The sequence below is a fragment of the Ptychodera flava genome, chromosome 21 (assembly GCF_041260155.1).
Source record: "Ptychodera flava strain L36383 chromosome 21, AS_Pfla_20210202, whole genome shotgun sequence".
NCBI lineage: Eukaryota > Metazoa > Hemichordata > Enteropneusta > Ptychoderidae > Ptychodera > Ptychodera flava.
Window position 1 is genome coordinate 5,484,898 of NC_091948.1, and position 14,953 is coordinate 5,499,850.

The 14,953-nt window shown below is 37.9% G+C and overlaps 1 protein-coding gene across 1 annotated transcript; it reads left to right on the plus strand.

Moving 5' to 3' along the window:
- Window positions 1-13,696: 13,696 nt before the first annotated feature.
- LOC139122177 (zinc transporter ZIP1-like) lies at window positions 13,697-14,515 on the plus strand. Its single transcript, XM_070687597.1, has one exon. The coding sequence runs from the start codon at window positions 13,697-13,699 to the stop codon at window positions 14,513-14,515; it is 819 nt and encodes a 272-aa protein (XP_070543698.1).
- The last annotated feature ends 438 nt before the right edge of the window (window positions 14,516-14,953 follow it).

Genomic DNA, 14,953 nt, shown 5'->3' on the forward strand with positions numbered 1-14,953 from the left:
ACGTGGGCACCGGTATAGGGGAAATCATAAAGTGATGTCGAGGAAAGTTGATGAAAAGCTTGACATACTCATATATGTACAATGCATCTGTAATATGGGAGAAACAATCAAATGACAACTCTAATATTTAGCAAACTTCCCTACGTCTTTAGACAACCTACGAGACCTCCAGAGTTAGGACCCTTCAAAATATGTGCTTGGTGGAACATATCATCAGTCAGGTAGGAATAATGCCATGCCGTTTCAGAAGAGGACATCATGAAAATTTGCTGCCGCAGGAGCAACAGGGAGGTCATAATTAGCATAAGGAAGTTTCGAGTAGACACACGCCTACAGAGCACAGAGAAATGAGGGTTTCAAGGGAAGGGCTTGTAAGACTAAGGCCTTGCTTAGGTAAATAGCTGGAAAAGTAACCCCTAACCAATATCCATACACATAAAAGGTAACATCGTCGTAGGTATAAAAATGGTGCGAGGTTACGAGGAATGGCACTTTTGCACCAAACCAATCAGTATTTAAGAGGGCATACTTTTGATCGACAAATTGTTGTATGTACATACACTTCACCTTTGAGTCGTCGACGTGTATTCGCCGATAGATTGATAGAGATAGATAGATAGATAGATAGATAGATAGATAGATAGATAGATAGATAGACAGATAGATAGATACATACATACATACATACATACAGATAGACAGAGAGACAAACAGAAAGACTGACAGACAAACAGACAGACAGACAGGCAGAAAGATATTTTTTTATTTATTTTTATTTGGCTTTATTTAATGAGGGTAGCCTGGTAAACTCTAGCGAGAGTTTATTTCTCCCAGGGCCCTCGACATTACAACAAATATATACAAAACCACAAAAACAATTTTCAAAAATGAAAATACAAATAACCACATATAACAACTGCCACATTTAACAGGAAAAACAAGAAACAATTAAAATTCTGCCCAATATTGTTTTAAATAATTACTTTAAAAGAGACAAGTGTCTCAGAAGATTGACTTCTGTTTTCAACTTATTCCATTCCATAGCTCCTTGTACTGACCATGCGTTTTTAAAAACATTCAATTTGGCTCTAGGGATATCAAGCTTATTTTGGGAGCTAGCTCTGGTCACACGGCTATGACACTGATTGACATATTGATTTCCGTCATAGATAGATATAGACAGACAGACAGAAAGACTGACTGACAGACAGACAGACATAAAGACAGCCGGTTTTGCAATTATTCATTCAATTTTAATTAATTTGTCGTCCATGACTTAAAATATTGGTTGGGTTCACTTTTCAGCTTTTCAAGCAGTCGTAAGTTGCGTGATAAAGAAATGTTCATTTATGCAAATGTATGCAAACTTAGTAGTAGTAATTTATTTCAGATACCGTACGCCGGTGGCCTAAAAGTATTCTATGACTGATTAAAAAGTCCAATGAGAAGAACGCAATATCAAAACTTCCAAATGGCAGAGAAGCTGTATTTAAATAGACAAACATTATCAATTATTTCAGAGCGCTTTTTCATGGCAAAAAACACAAATTTAGCGAGATTGCGCAAAACGAGGTTACTCAGGGACTGCATAAGGATTTATCATAGGACGGTACTGCATGAAAGTATGTCGAAATATATTTAGCTCGTAACTCTTGATAGAATGGACGTGTGATACAGAAATGAAATTCGTCTCCAATGTTATTCCCCTTACAAAACATATAAAATCACTCATCACGCCTGTTGCGCAATCTCCGATCTGTTTCAATCCTCAATGAGTGTGCTGAGATCCTAAGTCGACATAATGCCTCTCTGTAATAGTCTTTCTCGATAATTCCCAAATACAATACTTTCTTTAAAATAGATTTAAAGTTCCTATAACAGTTAAATTAGGAAGCAAACGTAGATTACTGTGTCAGTTTTGAATGTCGATATCCTGACAACGCTGCTTAAATAAGTTAATAAAGTTATATCACTGCCAACTCCTTGATTAAACCATGTTTCACACATCCCTAGAGAAAACAACAACATTTTGACGTTATACGCCCGACATAATTTGCCTTTTCTGCTTTATCATATTGAAACAAATAACGTTTTGTAGGGTAAACGGTTTGCTAGCATCAAAAGTAACCAAATCCAATACTTAACAATTCTGAAAAGCATGTTGGTTGGAACAGAAAAACGACCCAATTCACCTCCAACAACAAGATTAGTAAGGCGACAAAATTTGTTTTGCACAATTTCAACTTGGTCGCTTTTGTGTAATTATTATTGGAAGTATTTTAGTGCCATACATTTTGAATGCCAGGTTAACATCAATATTACCAAACCGTGCAATCGCTTTGTTTACTCCAAACAAAGCCTTAGATGCCTCACTTGCTAAAAACATGATTGGAACTAATTTGGGATAATTGGATGGTGAAGTAATGCCTATTTAATCTACAAATCTCATCTGCTTCTCTCTTTACATTACACACTTGTTTTTTTATGAATAATTTGTATTATTGCAACAATCAACTATCTGGAACCTAACACTTTTGAGAAATTTAAAATATACGAAAATCCAATTATCCCAAATAAGTTCCAATTGTGTTTAAATTACTCTGTGCTCTATACTAAAAACCAGAACTGGATAACAAAGACCAAGGTAGTTGTGAACAGGTACGACTTCCAACTTTTTACTATCTAAGAACAAATTTTCATAGGATTTTAACCTTGCACCTCGTCTAAAGACAACTATCTTTGCTTTACTGGTATTCACTTTAAGTTTTCATTCGGATGCGTAGATAGATAAATTGTTTAACAAACGTTGTATTCCAATTGCTGTGGTACTAAAAAGGGACAGATAGTCTGCAAATAATAAAGAGAACAGTTTGATATTTGAAATGTTTACACCTGCAAAATTATGATGTAAAGCATTTCCCAAATCACTGACTAATAAAATGAAAAGTAAAGCTGACAGGATACTGTCCTGTTGAACTCCAAATTCTCAATTTAAAAGTCGGAAATTCCGACGGGTGTTTGTATACAAGCTTTGACATCAGAATACATAGAATGCAATACTGCGAAAAGTTTGCCACACAGGCCGGCATTTGACAATTTGTAAAATAACAAAGAGTGAATAATTCTGTCGAAAGCTTTCTCAAAGTCAATAAACGCACAGTACAGTCTACCACTAAGAAACATGTATCAATTAAGAATAGTATTCAAAATAAATATATTATCAATAGTCGAATATCTTTTTCTAAACCCAGCTTGTTCCTGAACAAGAGGATACATATTCGACATTCGACCAATTAAAGTAGTCTACGATATACAATGCCACTGAAAATCTTAACAATTGTTGGCAACAGAATGATATACCTATATCTCTTGATTTTTTATGAATTGATATTATTAAACCAACAACCTAGTAAGTTGGAAACTGACGTGTGTCAAGAATTTTGTTACAAAGTTAAAAGAAGAAGTTCTTTAAAAGAAGGCGGGTTGTTTTTGAAAATTTCTGATGACATTCCATCAATACCTGGAGTCTTATTGGCTTTGAGACGATCAATAGCATTTTCTAATTAAACCGTTGTAATTTCTTGATCAAGAATGTCTATATCAGATTCAAAGTTGAATTCCGTATTTGCATCAAGATTGTCCATAAATAATTTAACTTCATTATATAAACTATCAACTGTGTCACCTACTGTCGCAAAGTCACAGAATAATTGTGAAAAGAAGTTTTACCATTTGTTTTACACTTTTATTGAGCGGCCGAATTACTTTACACTACTTTTCATCAGGACTCAGAAAAAATAGAATTAACTACAGATCACAGAAATACGTAAAAGAAGAGAGAAATTACAGGGTAACATTCTCCTGATATATTCTTTCAAGTTACACTTAAAGGTATGAAGACTAGTACTGTGTTTGATATCTATAGGTAAGGCATTCCACACTTAAGACCCTCGGAAATGCGTGTACGTAGCGTCCAACCAATTTATTGAAAATTGAAAATTGAAATCACCTTCAAAATGCAATTTTCATTTGAATGAATAACAACCAATTTTTAATATTCGTTTTTGCAGACAAAATTTTTATTTTACCGATTTTTTGCTACGGTTTTCGCGGCCAGTCAATTCCCAAAAATATTAAACAGCCTTTTGGCATAGAAAGCAACATTTGAAATGTTGCAAAAACGTATCTTATGGCGAGCCACTGAGCCCTTGACCGTGCATCGCTGGAAAACTAACGGTTTTGGACGTCACGAGAGCATTTTTCCCCCAGTCTGTCTGCGGTTGAGTTATTCAGGTAGGCATAGATCGGAAGAGAGTTGATTTCGGCCGAAAGTAGTTGGAAAAGTAGTTTTCCGTGCGTTGTCCAAATTGGGACAGCATGTTGCCGGATTTGTCAATGGCAGTCAGTAGGGCTGTAGTGGGAGGCCGTATAACATCGGAAACACACAGCATCGTACGTACGCAGAGATAGAGGAAAACATGTTATGACACAGGAGAGACATATCGTATGGAAATCCGGTCACGACATGCGACATGCGACCTGCGACTTCAAAACTGCGACCTGCGTCCTGCGTGTTTGTCAAATTGCAACCTGCGACTTCCGGGTGCTCTGGCCTAGCTGCCACCTGCGAGTTTGAAACTGCGACCTGCGAGATCACGACCTGATCCATGATTTTAGGTATTTGGTGTTTATTGAGAGTATGAAAAGCAGTCACAAGTAATATCAGTGATAGGTGGTGTCATTTAGGAAAGAGATGAGCTTCAATGACACAGCTGTGTTGGCCTACGTGTTGTTCGGTTGTTCTCAAAGTCCGATTTCAAAGGGACAATGCTCAACTGATCACCGATTTTCATGAATAAAATTTGTTTTGATAGGCCTACTTCAACAAGCATGTTGTTATATATGTTGTTTCCTAAAGTGGTGGCTATTTCACAGATCGAAATGACCTAGTTAAGGCCTAAATAAGTATTCTTTGGTTGTTGTATTTCGATTCGCTGACCATGCATCCCAACCAGCCCTAGACATTATATATCTCGCAGTTTGCAAGTCGCAGATCGACTGTGGGCCTGCCTGCGAGATGTGACTGTGACTATGACGTACCTGCGACTCAATATAAAGGAAAACGAGGGCAACTCCACACATCGGCTCCACCGAGTATGTTTAATATTACGATATGGTGAATAAAAGGATCATTGCATTTATTTTGTGTGGAATACATCCCTATAGTTTCCATAGTCATGTGATCTGGGTCCCCGGTAAACCGGTTTGTTGATTGAGTGATTCGGAACTAAAACAATGGGGTTCCTTCATCAGTCGCTCTCTTGCTTTGTATCCCCTCCGCTTGGTTGAGTGATGAAGTCATCTTCGTCCTCGAAGAGGAGAAGCCAGATTCGTTATAACCATACTAGCATCTCTATTTGATGTACAATCGCTACTATCAAATTAACATGTGGGATAACAAAACAATTCGAGCGACTGACGAAGGAACCGCACTCTGGTTCCGAAACACCGTTAAGACGAATCACTCTAACACATAACCGGTTCTTTTCCCGGGGACCCAGATCACATGACCAGGGTCAAAGCACTATCGATTCGCCGGTGTCTCACTATGTTTCTCCATATCATTAAACCACATTGATCGATTCAATATACCGCATCACTATCAAAGGTAGAAAACGATGTGTAAAGTTGCTCTCATTTTCTTATATAGGCCTAAGCATGTCGCAGTTGTGAAGTCGCAGGTCGCTGTTGTGAAGTCGCAGGTTACACCTAGGTCTAAATGCCGAAGTCGCAGGTCGCATGTTTCAAACTCGCAGGACGCAGGTCGCAGTTTTGAAGTCGCAGGTCGCATGTCGCATGTCGCATGTCGTGACCGGATTTCCTTATCTTCAAAAGTTTTCGGCTTTCGAAAGATCTATAAACGTTAGAAAATGTTGACGTGTGAGGGCGCTTTCTTCTATTAATAATTTTTGCCTGCGTGTTAGGACTGATCTTTTTCTCTTTAGACATTATCATAAATGTTCCGTTTTCGTCTCCTGCAATACTGCCACCAGCGTACGTAGTCGCACTGTGAATCTGAATAACGATTACTCTATGTTCCATTGCAACAAAGTTAAAGGTCCTCACACTTCCAAATTTCATTTCGAGTGTATTAACCATGACCGCCCTTTCAAAGGGCCAGTAATTGTAACTTTTGATGATTTTTTGACTATTTTTCAACCATAGGTTCTTGTTCTACTTCCCGAAGCAGGTGGAGATAAACAGTGCTGACACTGCCAACTCAGCCTGTACAAGTATAGACTGCGTTGTTATTGTTGACAAGAGAATTCTGGTCCGGACTAGAACTCAAATGTGAACAATAACAATGCATTTCGCACATACAGATTTGTGTTGACTGGCTAAATAGTTAGTGTTTTCAAAATGCTGTAGGGAGTAGAACAATAACGTTGACACTGACATACAAACAAAGGTCGTGAAGGAAAATCATCAAAAAATTACTGTGATCAACCATGAGTATTTAACTTGTTGGTGTTGGATGCATTCAACAATTGTGGTCTGCTCACAGTATTATTAACTATTAAATCTTTTGCCTGAGTGTGTTTCACACATTCACTGATAACAGTTAAGAATCTGTACTTGGATTCATGATATTTGAAACTGTAATCAGAATCAGAATTGAGAAGGCAACTCAACATTGTCATTTGCCATAAAAGGACAGTCTACAGGAATGGTGTGACATCATATACAAGTTTGCGTACTCCTCATGTGTACGTAGTGTTGTACATGTATTTTATTTCAAATACAAGTTAAACAAGTGACATGTTACTGTAAAAATAATGAAATAATACCATATTGCTCTCACATTCCGAAGTTCTATTTCCTTCTTTTCTCTCAGATCACAACCGATGAGTCCAGACTTCACTCAGTACTCGATGACCTATCCAAACGACGAGGTCAAGTTCAAGATGTACAAAACAGACAACATAGTCGATTTGTTGTTGCTAATGCACCTCTGGCTGCCATGATGGTAAATATCATTCATATAAAGATACCATATCATTTATAGATGTAGGTATACTTGTATCTTTCTCCTGTAATCTCAAATTTACCATAAAATTCCTAATTGAAACACCATCTGTAATAGGAGCCACATCCTGACTTTGCAACATTGTGTTCGGTCATTTTTGGCAACGTTTAGGTTTTTTGGATTGTAGTGTAAATGAAGGCAGACCCCATCTTGAGCAGTCTGTATGAAACAATGAGGTCAAACAGTTGGAGCTATAACGGAGTTTCAACGTCTGTTTTGTTTTGTTAATCATTGCACTGAATAAAGTTGACTGCTGCGTATACATGTACATGTGTTTGTGTCGCTATGTGTGTAAAACCACAGATTAAAGAGCTTGCCAATGGTTGATCACCATGTGCATCTGTTTAATTCCTTGTCATACAGGACTTGTTTCTGTCGATGTGACAGGGTCATTTGCCAATATCATGTCAGTTGTAATTTCATTAAAAGTAGGAGGCATCTCAGGGACAAATATTCAGACTTTAATATTTTAGAAAACTTTCCTGGTCTAACACTTATGGATCGTGGATTATACAAAGTTTTTACCATCTTATTTTCATAACAATGAAAATTTCTATTTTCCCTATTGAGTTAAGACAGGGATTACAAAATGTGGAATTTCAAATGTCAGTAAAGCTTAGGTAATTTGTTACTCTTGTACCAAAATTTGCACGGTGCCTCCTGAGTTTATTCTTGATTTTGCTAGGAGTAAAGATTCCTCCATGAAAGTTCGAGCAAAAGTCTTCCAGTGTCAGGGCACATACTTCCTTCGAGAAACAAACTTTCATTGATGTCTCATCATTAATATTGATCAGCTGATTGTTGTTTCATCAGCATATGATTGCTCCTCAGGTCATGCTCTCGGCATGTTGCCTTGGTTTCCAACTTGAACCTTTTCTTGTCATAATTCCTTGCAAGGTTATGCAACAGCATTACGTACATTGACGTCGGGAACTGCGACATTCTCCCTGCATTTGTCTCACTACGAACTCATGACGGTTCAGGAACAGAAAGTTATCGATCAACTCACTGGTCTCTAGAAAGAAGTCTTGAAGTTTCTGTGATTTCTCATGATCCTGTGATTCTGTGTTTGGATTCTGAGAAGGGAATTCAGCTTTCTGAACAGATGGTGACAGTACGGAGAATATACAGGTAGCGTTCCACGCAGGAAATCGTGTGTGTAATTTGTCAAGTTAGCTTTTAGAAAATATGCAAGTCTGTGGAAATGTGCATGTTTGTCTGAAATTTGACTTGAGTTGTGCAAGTTCTGTAGAGAAAGAGGTAATGCAAAGTTATTCCGTGTTGTATGAAATCCCTCAACTGGGAATCCAGGACGAACTCCGCTTATACGGACGTGAATATGGTACGAACTCCGCTTGTACAGACATGAACATATCTTTGCAAATACGATATTTGCAGAGAAATCTCAACATTCAAATGCTGAGTGTATTTGAAGACAGGCTTGCCAAGAGTTCAGTAATGGCAAGTAGTGAACAGAATGGTGCAGTGCGTAGATGCAGCCAACAATCCAATTGTTGGAAATTGTACCCAAAGACGTTTTAACATGTAAATGTGCATTTGGTATGTATTTTAAACAAAATTAAAATTCCGTAGTGAAAATAATATGTGTTTGTGACTTTGCATACGCTCATAGATTTCTCCTCATGCCACTCCCCAGTAGGAAATCTCCCCTCTTCCCAGTACCCCCCCTCACTGAGTACAAACATTCTCACTACCCATCTTTTTTACTACATACTTTCCTTTTCCCTATCATAGAACTCCCAATACAACCGATTCCTACTCCCTGCTCACCCATTAGGCCCTATGAAATGTCAGCTGAGCAGAAAAATGAAATTTCCTCACCAGCTATATGACAAAAAATTGCCTGACTGTTCTCCTTCCTCTCATACAGAAAAAAAGTTCCGTCCATTTTTTCAACCATGAAAGCACTTGTAGACAGCTTTTTGCAGGTAGAGCTCCTTTGGCTGCCCCTGGTGTAGTCATAGACAGTAGAGTCTTGCGCCCTCTACTGTCTACATACGGTGTAGTAAGAAGTTTGTGGTTTGCACTTCTTTGTGAAGGATGTAGGTTTAGTCAGTGGGATGAGAAATTCAAGTCAGGAGAATAACTAGTCCTAAGAAAAAATGAAATAGCATTCATGCAGTGAAATCGTTTCAGTGAATTCGAAGAGTTCTTCATCGTAATTTTTTTTAATCCTCTGTTTTTACTTTGTCAAAGTTAGTAAAGAAAACTCATCATAATATTACAATTTATTGTCCACATTTGTTAATTCCTTAAATTATTAGAATATATTATCAAAGAAAATGGTATCCTTCTTTAATTGAAACAATTTTATAGCGGAGGACACTATTTCATAAATTACTTGTTTCTAAATAGATTGACAGGATAGAAATACATGTATTGATCGTCATTTGAAATGAAGATCAGTAATACCTATACTTTCAGAGGAACACAGCGATGTCTCGGTCAAGATTTCTATCAACATTAATTGGTCAGGTATTAGTATTTTGTTTTGACATTTATGTACACAACGAATCTCCAGGAGAGATAATCTTGTTTGATCAGGTGAGCTAGGGTCAAAGTTCACGAATTTGAGAGATAATACCCTTCTTTGTGACCTTCAGCGCGCACCTGTATGTGGTCACGGTTGAGTGTTGGTTTGAGAGCGGTCAAATTGGGCAAAATAGTCATAAATCTGTGAGCAGATTGTCTCAGTTGCTTTTAGTGCAATATCAGAAAAAAATGATCTTGATCGAACTTCTCTCATGGAACTCAAAAGCGTTTCAAATTTCTCTTACCGTAGCCTTTTTGGCACTGGGATATTGTGACCAGCTCTTTTCGTTTTTTCTCTGAACATCTTGAAATCACGATGCTACACCCTGTTACTATACAGTTCTTGCCAAAAAAACACAAAAAAATCAAACAAAACAGGCCAATGTTCGATCGGAGTGGATTAGGGGATACATTAACCGAGGGAAGTGGATATCGGACAGTCGCAACGACTAAAGGGGAACTGGACCAGCAGCTACCCAAGCTTTCTGGTTTCTATGCAACTAAGGGATGTCACAGAGGGCATTCCAAACACTGCTTTGTTTTTACCAACCCTGTTCGCTTTTGCCGAGATGATCGTCACAGTAAAAGAAAAGGAATGACAACCCACATTGTAAAAAAAATACGAAACAGGGTATCATTAAATTTTGTTTGTAAATATTTAGTTTGATCTAGAGACGCAAAGAACATTGGTATGGACATAATTTTAATACGATAATGAAAAACGTTTCTACTTGATCGCAAATAAGCTTATTTGTCATTTTTTTGTTATCAATCGTTTATGAAGATGAGCAAATCAGAATACGTGAAGGTGTAACTAAAATAGCTCTTTCTATACTTAAAACCGTATGTGCAGTTTTCTTCGTGATTAACAACACATTTATGAAGCCTCCGTCTTAGATGTACTCAATTAGTTTTTAAATATAAAACCTAACCAATTATTTGACCGAGATAGTGTGCAGATGATGTTATATACAACATCGACAAGTCTTTCCAACCTGATTCCTAAGGATTATTGCGATATTGGATTTGATCATGATATGAAAATAGGGCAAATTGGTAAAATGTCGTTGACTTCACAAGCGGGCATCATATCTTAAAATGTATGTATGCAGTGCCACTTTTTAAACCATTGTGGGGATCACGATGGCATGACTGTTGTTATGAAGGCTTATTTGTATGGAGAGTCAGTGATTTCGAAAAGGAGCCAATATTTATGAACTATATCTAACGATGCACTTATTTCCTGCAGTTCCATTATCACAAAGAATGGGTGAGGTTGAGAAATATACGACAAAACGAAAAAAAATACTGAATCACACAAAAAAGAAAATAGCGAGAAAAGTCTCAATTCGTTTGAATTAGCATACAACTTAGATGCGACCCAGTAAACTAAGATCAAATAAATTCACTTAATGTTTTCATCTATCAGTTTTAATTTCACCGGATATCATTTGTTCACTCTATTAAAAGCGAAAATCGTTTGCTGGTGTTATATTGCCACGAGATAATGTTCTCCTGGAAACACTATTGGAACTAATTTGGGATAATTGGATGGTTCGTTATTTAAGTAATATGGGTGTACGTAATGACACTTAATAGCTGGTTTCATTGAAATGTAGAAATAATTGCTAATATTAAAAAGCGAAACCTTTATTTATTGTCTGGTAGTAGCTATCCATATATTAATAATACAGGGATAAAAAAGCAGAACGTATGGTTGTTTTTCCGTTAAAAATAGTTGGTGACGCAGTGATGACATTCGTACTAAATAAAAATACAAGTCCCAGTCTCTATAGATGGGAATATTTCAGTCCGCGTTTCAATTTCGAACACAAAAATTTCCTTTCCGACAAAGTCAATGAAGATTATCTTATTTTGTGCTACCGTTAGTTCATATTAACCTCTTGTATGGTAAAAATGCGCTCTGTAAACGGTACCAGCACCAAAAGACTAACAGTTTTGAAAATTAACAAATATTGTGCCCCTATTAGTTTTGCAACAGTATGAAAGCTCTCATGTAAAGTCCGTTTTACCGAGATGAGCGGAGATCATCATCTTGAATTCTTTGTGATTACATGTATTTGTGAAAATTTGTGAAACGCATTACAAAGTTCAGTTTTCGATAAAAAAAGTTGAACTGTCAACCATTCTTGTTAAGCACTGTTGGTACTTAAGCAGAGAACAAATGTGTTCTTCCTGATTTCAAAGCAGGCGATCATACGGATACAAGTAATTGCAGACCAATTTTAGTTCTGCCACTATTTAGCAAGGCGTTTGAGAGCAAAAACTTATCTGCAAAGGTTTATTTGATCATGAGGTAAAATTCACATGAATGACAGCACTAGTACTCATTCCAGTACGTTCCACTGTGACAAAATTTAATAGCATACACTGAATATGTTGACAAAGATGGCCAGGTTGACTCAATTTACTTCGATTTCCCGAAAACTTTCGATTCCGTAAATCACGCAAGCGCGATCCCGGTTCACAAAATTGAGTTCCGCCTTGGTCGTACTTTTACAATGGGAACACGGGGACATGTCACATTGAGTGTACTACTGAGCTCTTGCGATCCATATTATTTGCATTTTACATTAAAGACATGTCTTTTTCAAATTTATTATATATAATTTTAAAATGAATCTTACATCAGATTAGCCTTTGGTTACCAGAATAATGTTGATTACCAAAATAAAAATAAACAATATAAACAAAAAAGTAAATAAGTAAATATGTACATGAAATTAAATAAATAAATAAATAAATAAATAAATAAATAAATAAATAAATAAATAAACGAAATTATAAATGCTTAATGTCGCCGAAAGATCAAGCAGCTGTTACAATCTGAAATTTCATTTTATTGTCTGAGGCATATGTACATTTCCATAAAACACATTTAAAAGACGTAATATTTCAAATCCTGTCATATGGAAATTATTTTACACCGTATGTTATGTTGATTGGCTTAATTAATATTGTATTGTATTTTTATCCGGCCACTAGCGTCTATACCTAACTTTGATGGCAATTTTCTGCTGTATCTTTAGAACAAAGACTACAGCAGTTGGACTACAAGTCGCAATCAAACCCATTAGACTAATAATCAAGAAGCTATAATTTCTAAGTACCATGAGGCGATTTCTGTACGTTCCTCTTCTGTTTCCTATCGATCTGAAAAAGAAGAGTGACATTACGAAATTAGAATAGCGATGTGTCGTAATATACTACAACAGATAACAGATAAACCTTGCAATTATAACTGTGCTACGATCAATCAGCGATTCATCTTGGCTGGCATGGCCGCATGAGTGTTCATTCAGACAGGGTATAGGAAGACAATACTAAGCCGTATGGATCGCTCGACCGTACATTGTCTGCGATTCACAGTAATGCGTGTATACAGTTTGTTGCTCAACCTACATACATTTTCTCACTTCACGTTTCTGCAATTTTTCTCATCATTCTGAAACGTTTTCTTGCGTATTTTTATCGTATGTTACGTAAAAGTGTGCAGACTCATTAAAAATACGGAAAATTTATAAATGTCTCATCGTGGCTCGCTTTAGGGTCAGAGGGCTTGAATAGGAAATTCAAGGCTATGCTTCATGATTACAAATAGCAGAATAATACATGTACCACTAACAGTTTGTCTCTGTGCACGTTGCATGCTGCTCGCAAACAAGAATGGTTTCGCCCGAGTGATTAGCATAATTGGATCAATTGGTGATCGTACAACCGCAACCGCACACGATATGCAACACGCTTTAAATCACCAGGCGAGCAGTGCAGTGTGAAACAAGGCGTTTAGTCGGTCATATCGTCGGTCATGTCGCAGGTATAGGCCTATCTATATATATATATGCATGGGTGTACGCTAATGAGGGGTTCGACAGGCCTATTAAAGGATCGACAACCACCGTAGAGCTCTTACTACGAAGTCGTACCAGGTGAATACAGCGTCACTATACTATTTATATGGATGCGTTAATTTGGACAAAAGTGTGTGCCCTTTTTGGGCTACTCCTGCTGGTTGTGGTGTTCGGCCTACTACCAATGAAACTAACCGTTGCCTTCTCGGCCCACAACGACCCTACGAGGAAAGGCAACGCTCCGCGATTTCTACGTCTCATGAGCTGTTTCGCCGGCGGAGTGTTCCTGTCCACCTGCTTGCTAGACCTGCTTCCTGAGGTCCAGGCGGGGTTTACCAAGGTGTTTGAAGACAGCAGAATACAAATAGACTATCCCATAGCTGAATTGGTAATTATAATAGGCTTCCTATTGGTTCTCACAGTGGAGCAGACAGTCCTGTCTTGTGAAGAAAAGCATAGATTACCATCGACGAATGTCATGAATATGCCCCTACTTGACATTGACTCAAGCGATGACGAATCAGTGGACAACCGAAATACTGAGTTTTCAGCGCGACTTCGTTCGTTCGCTTTGCTCATTGCCCTGTCGTTGCACTCGCTGTTCGAAGGACTGGCTGTTGGTCTCAGGAATGAAAGCACCGGCGTTGTCAGACTTTTCACGGCGGTGGCAATTCACAAATGCATCCTCGCTTTCAGCTTGGGTCTCAAGATGGTACAGAGCAAGTTGAGCAGGTGCACGATACTAGGCTCGTGTCTCTGCTTTGCGGTGACGTCACCCCTTGGGGTCGGTCTGGGAATCGTGTTCGATGCCGTTTTGTCGGACTTCACCAGCGTCGCTGTGACGGCGATATTGCAAGCCATAGCCACCGGCACATTGTTCTACATAACGTTTTTAGAAGTGCTCACGAATGAGATAAATGCATTCGGAGACAGGTTTTGGAAGACACTCTGTGTAACCATAGGCGTTGTCAGCATGGCTAGTTTAGTCATTATCAGCGAATGAGATGTCGTGACCCGAAAAGCGCGTCCACAGAAGCCATACAAGCATTCGTCAGATACATTCTACAACCTTTCTACCTTCAAAATTACAGTGCAAGGCGAACATATCGAGATATTGAAGATTTGCGATATAATTAGCAAACGCTGACAATCCAAGAATTCTATAAATTATGTTTTATGGAAGCCAGAATGGGTCGATAGCAACGGTGTCATTTAGAAGTTAAGTCACACATCTACCTGCACGTTGCACACGCTTCCATTCAGGCGTTGTTTGATTTGATATCACGGCTACGTGCAATTTTACAGGGTAAAATACTGAACTTTGACCCCAAACCATAGAGAGTTTTCGAAAATCACGAAGTATTGAAAACCGCTCTAGAAACAGTCTAGGGTCAACAGTAACGTGAGACGTGACAGGGAGGCTTTTCGGAACTAAGCAGTT

Coding starts and splice junctions, on each gene's coding strand:
- LOC139122177 (XM_070687597.1), top strand. CDS start 13,697: ATGAAACTAACCGTTGCCTTCTCGGCCCACAACGACCCTACGAGGAAA.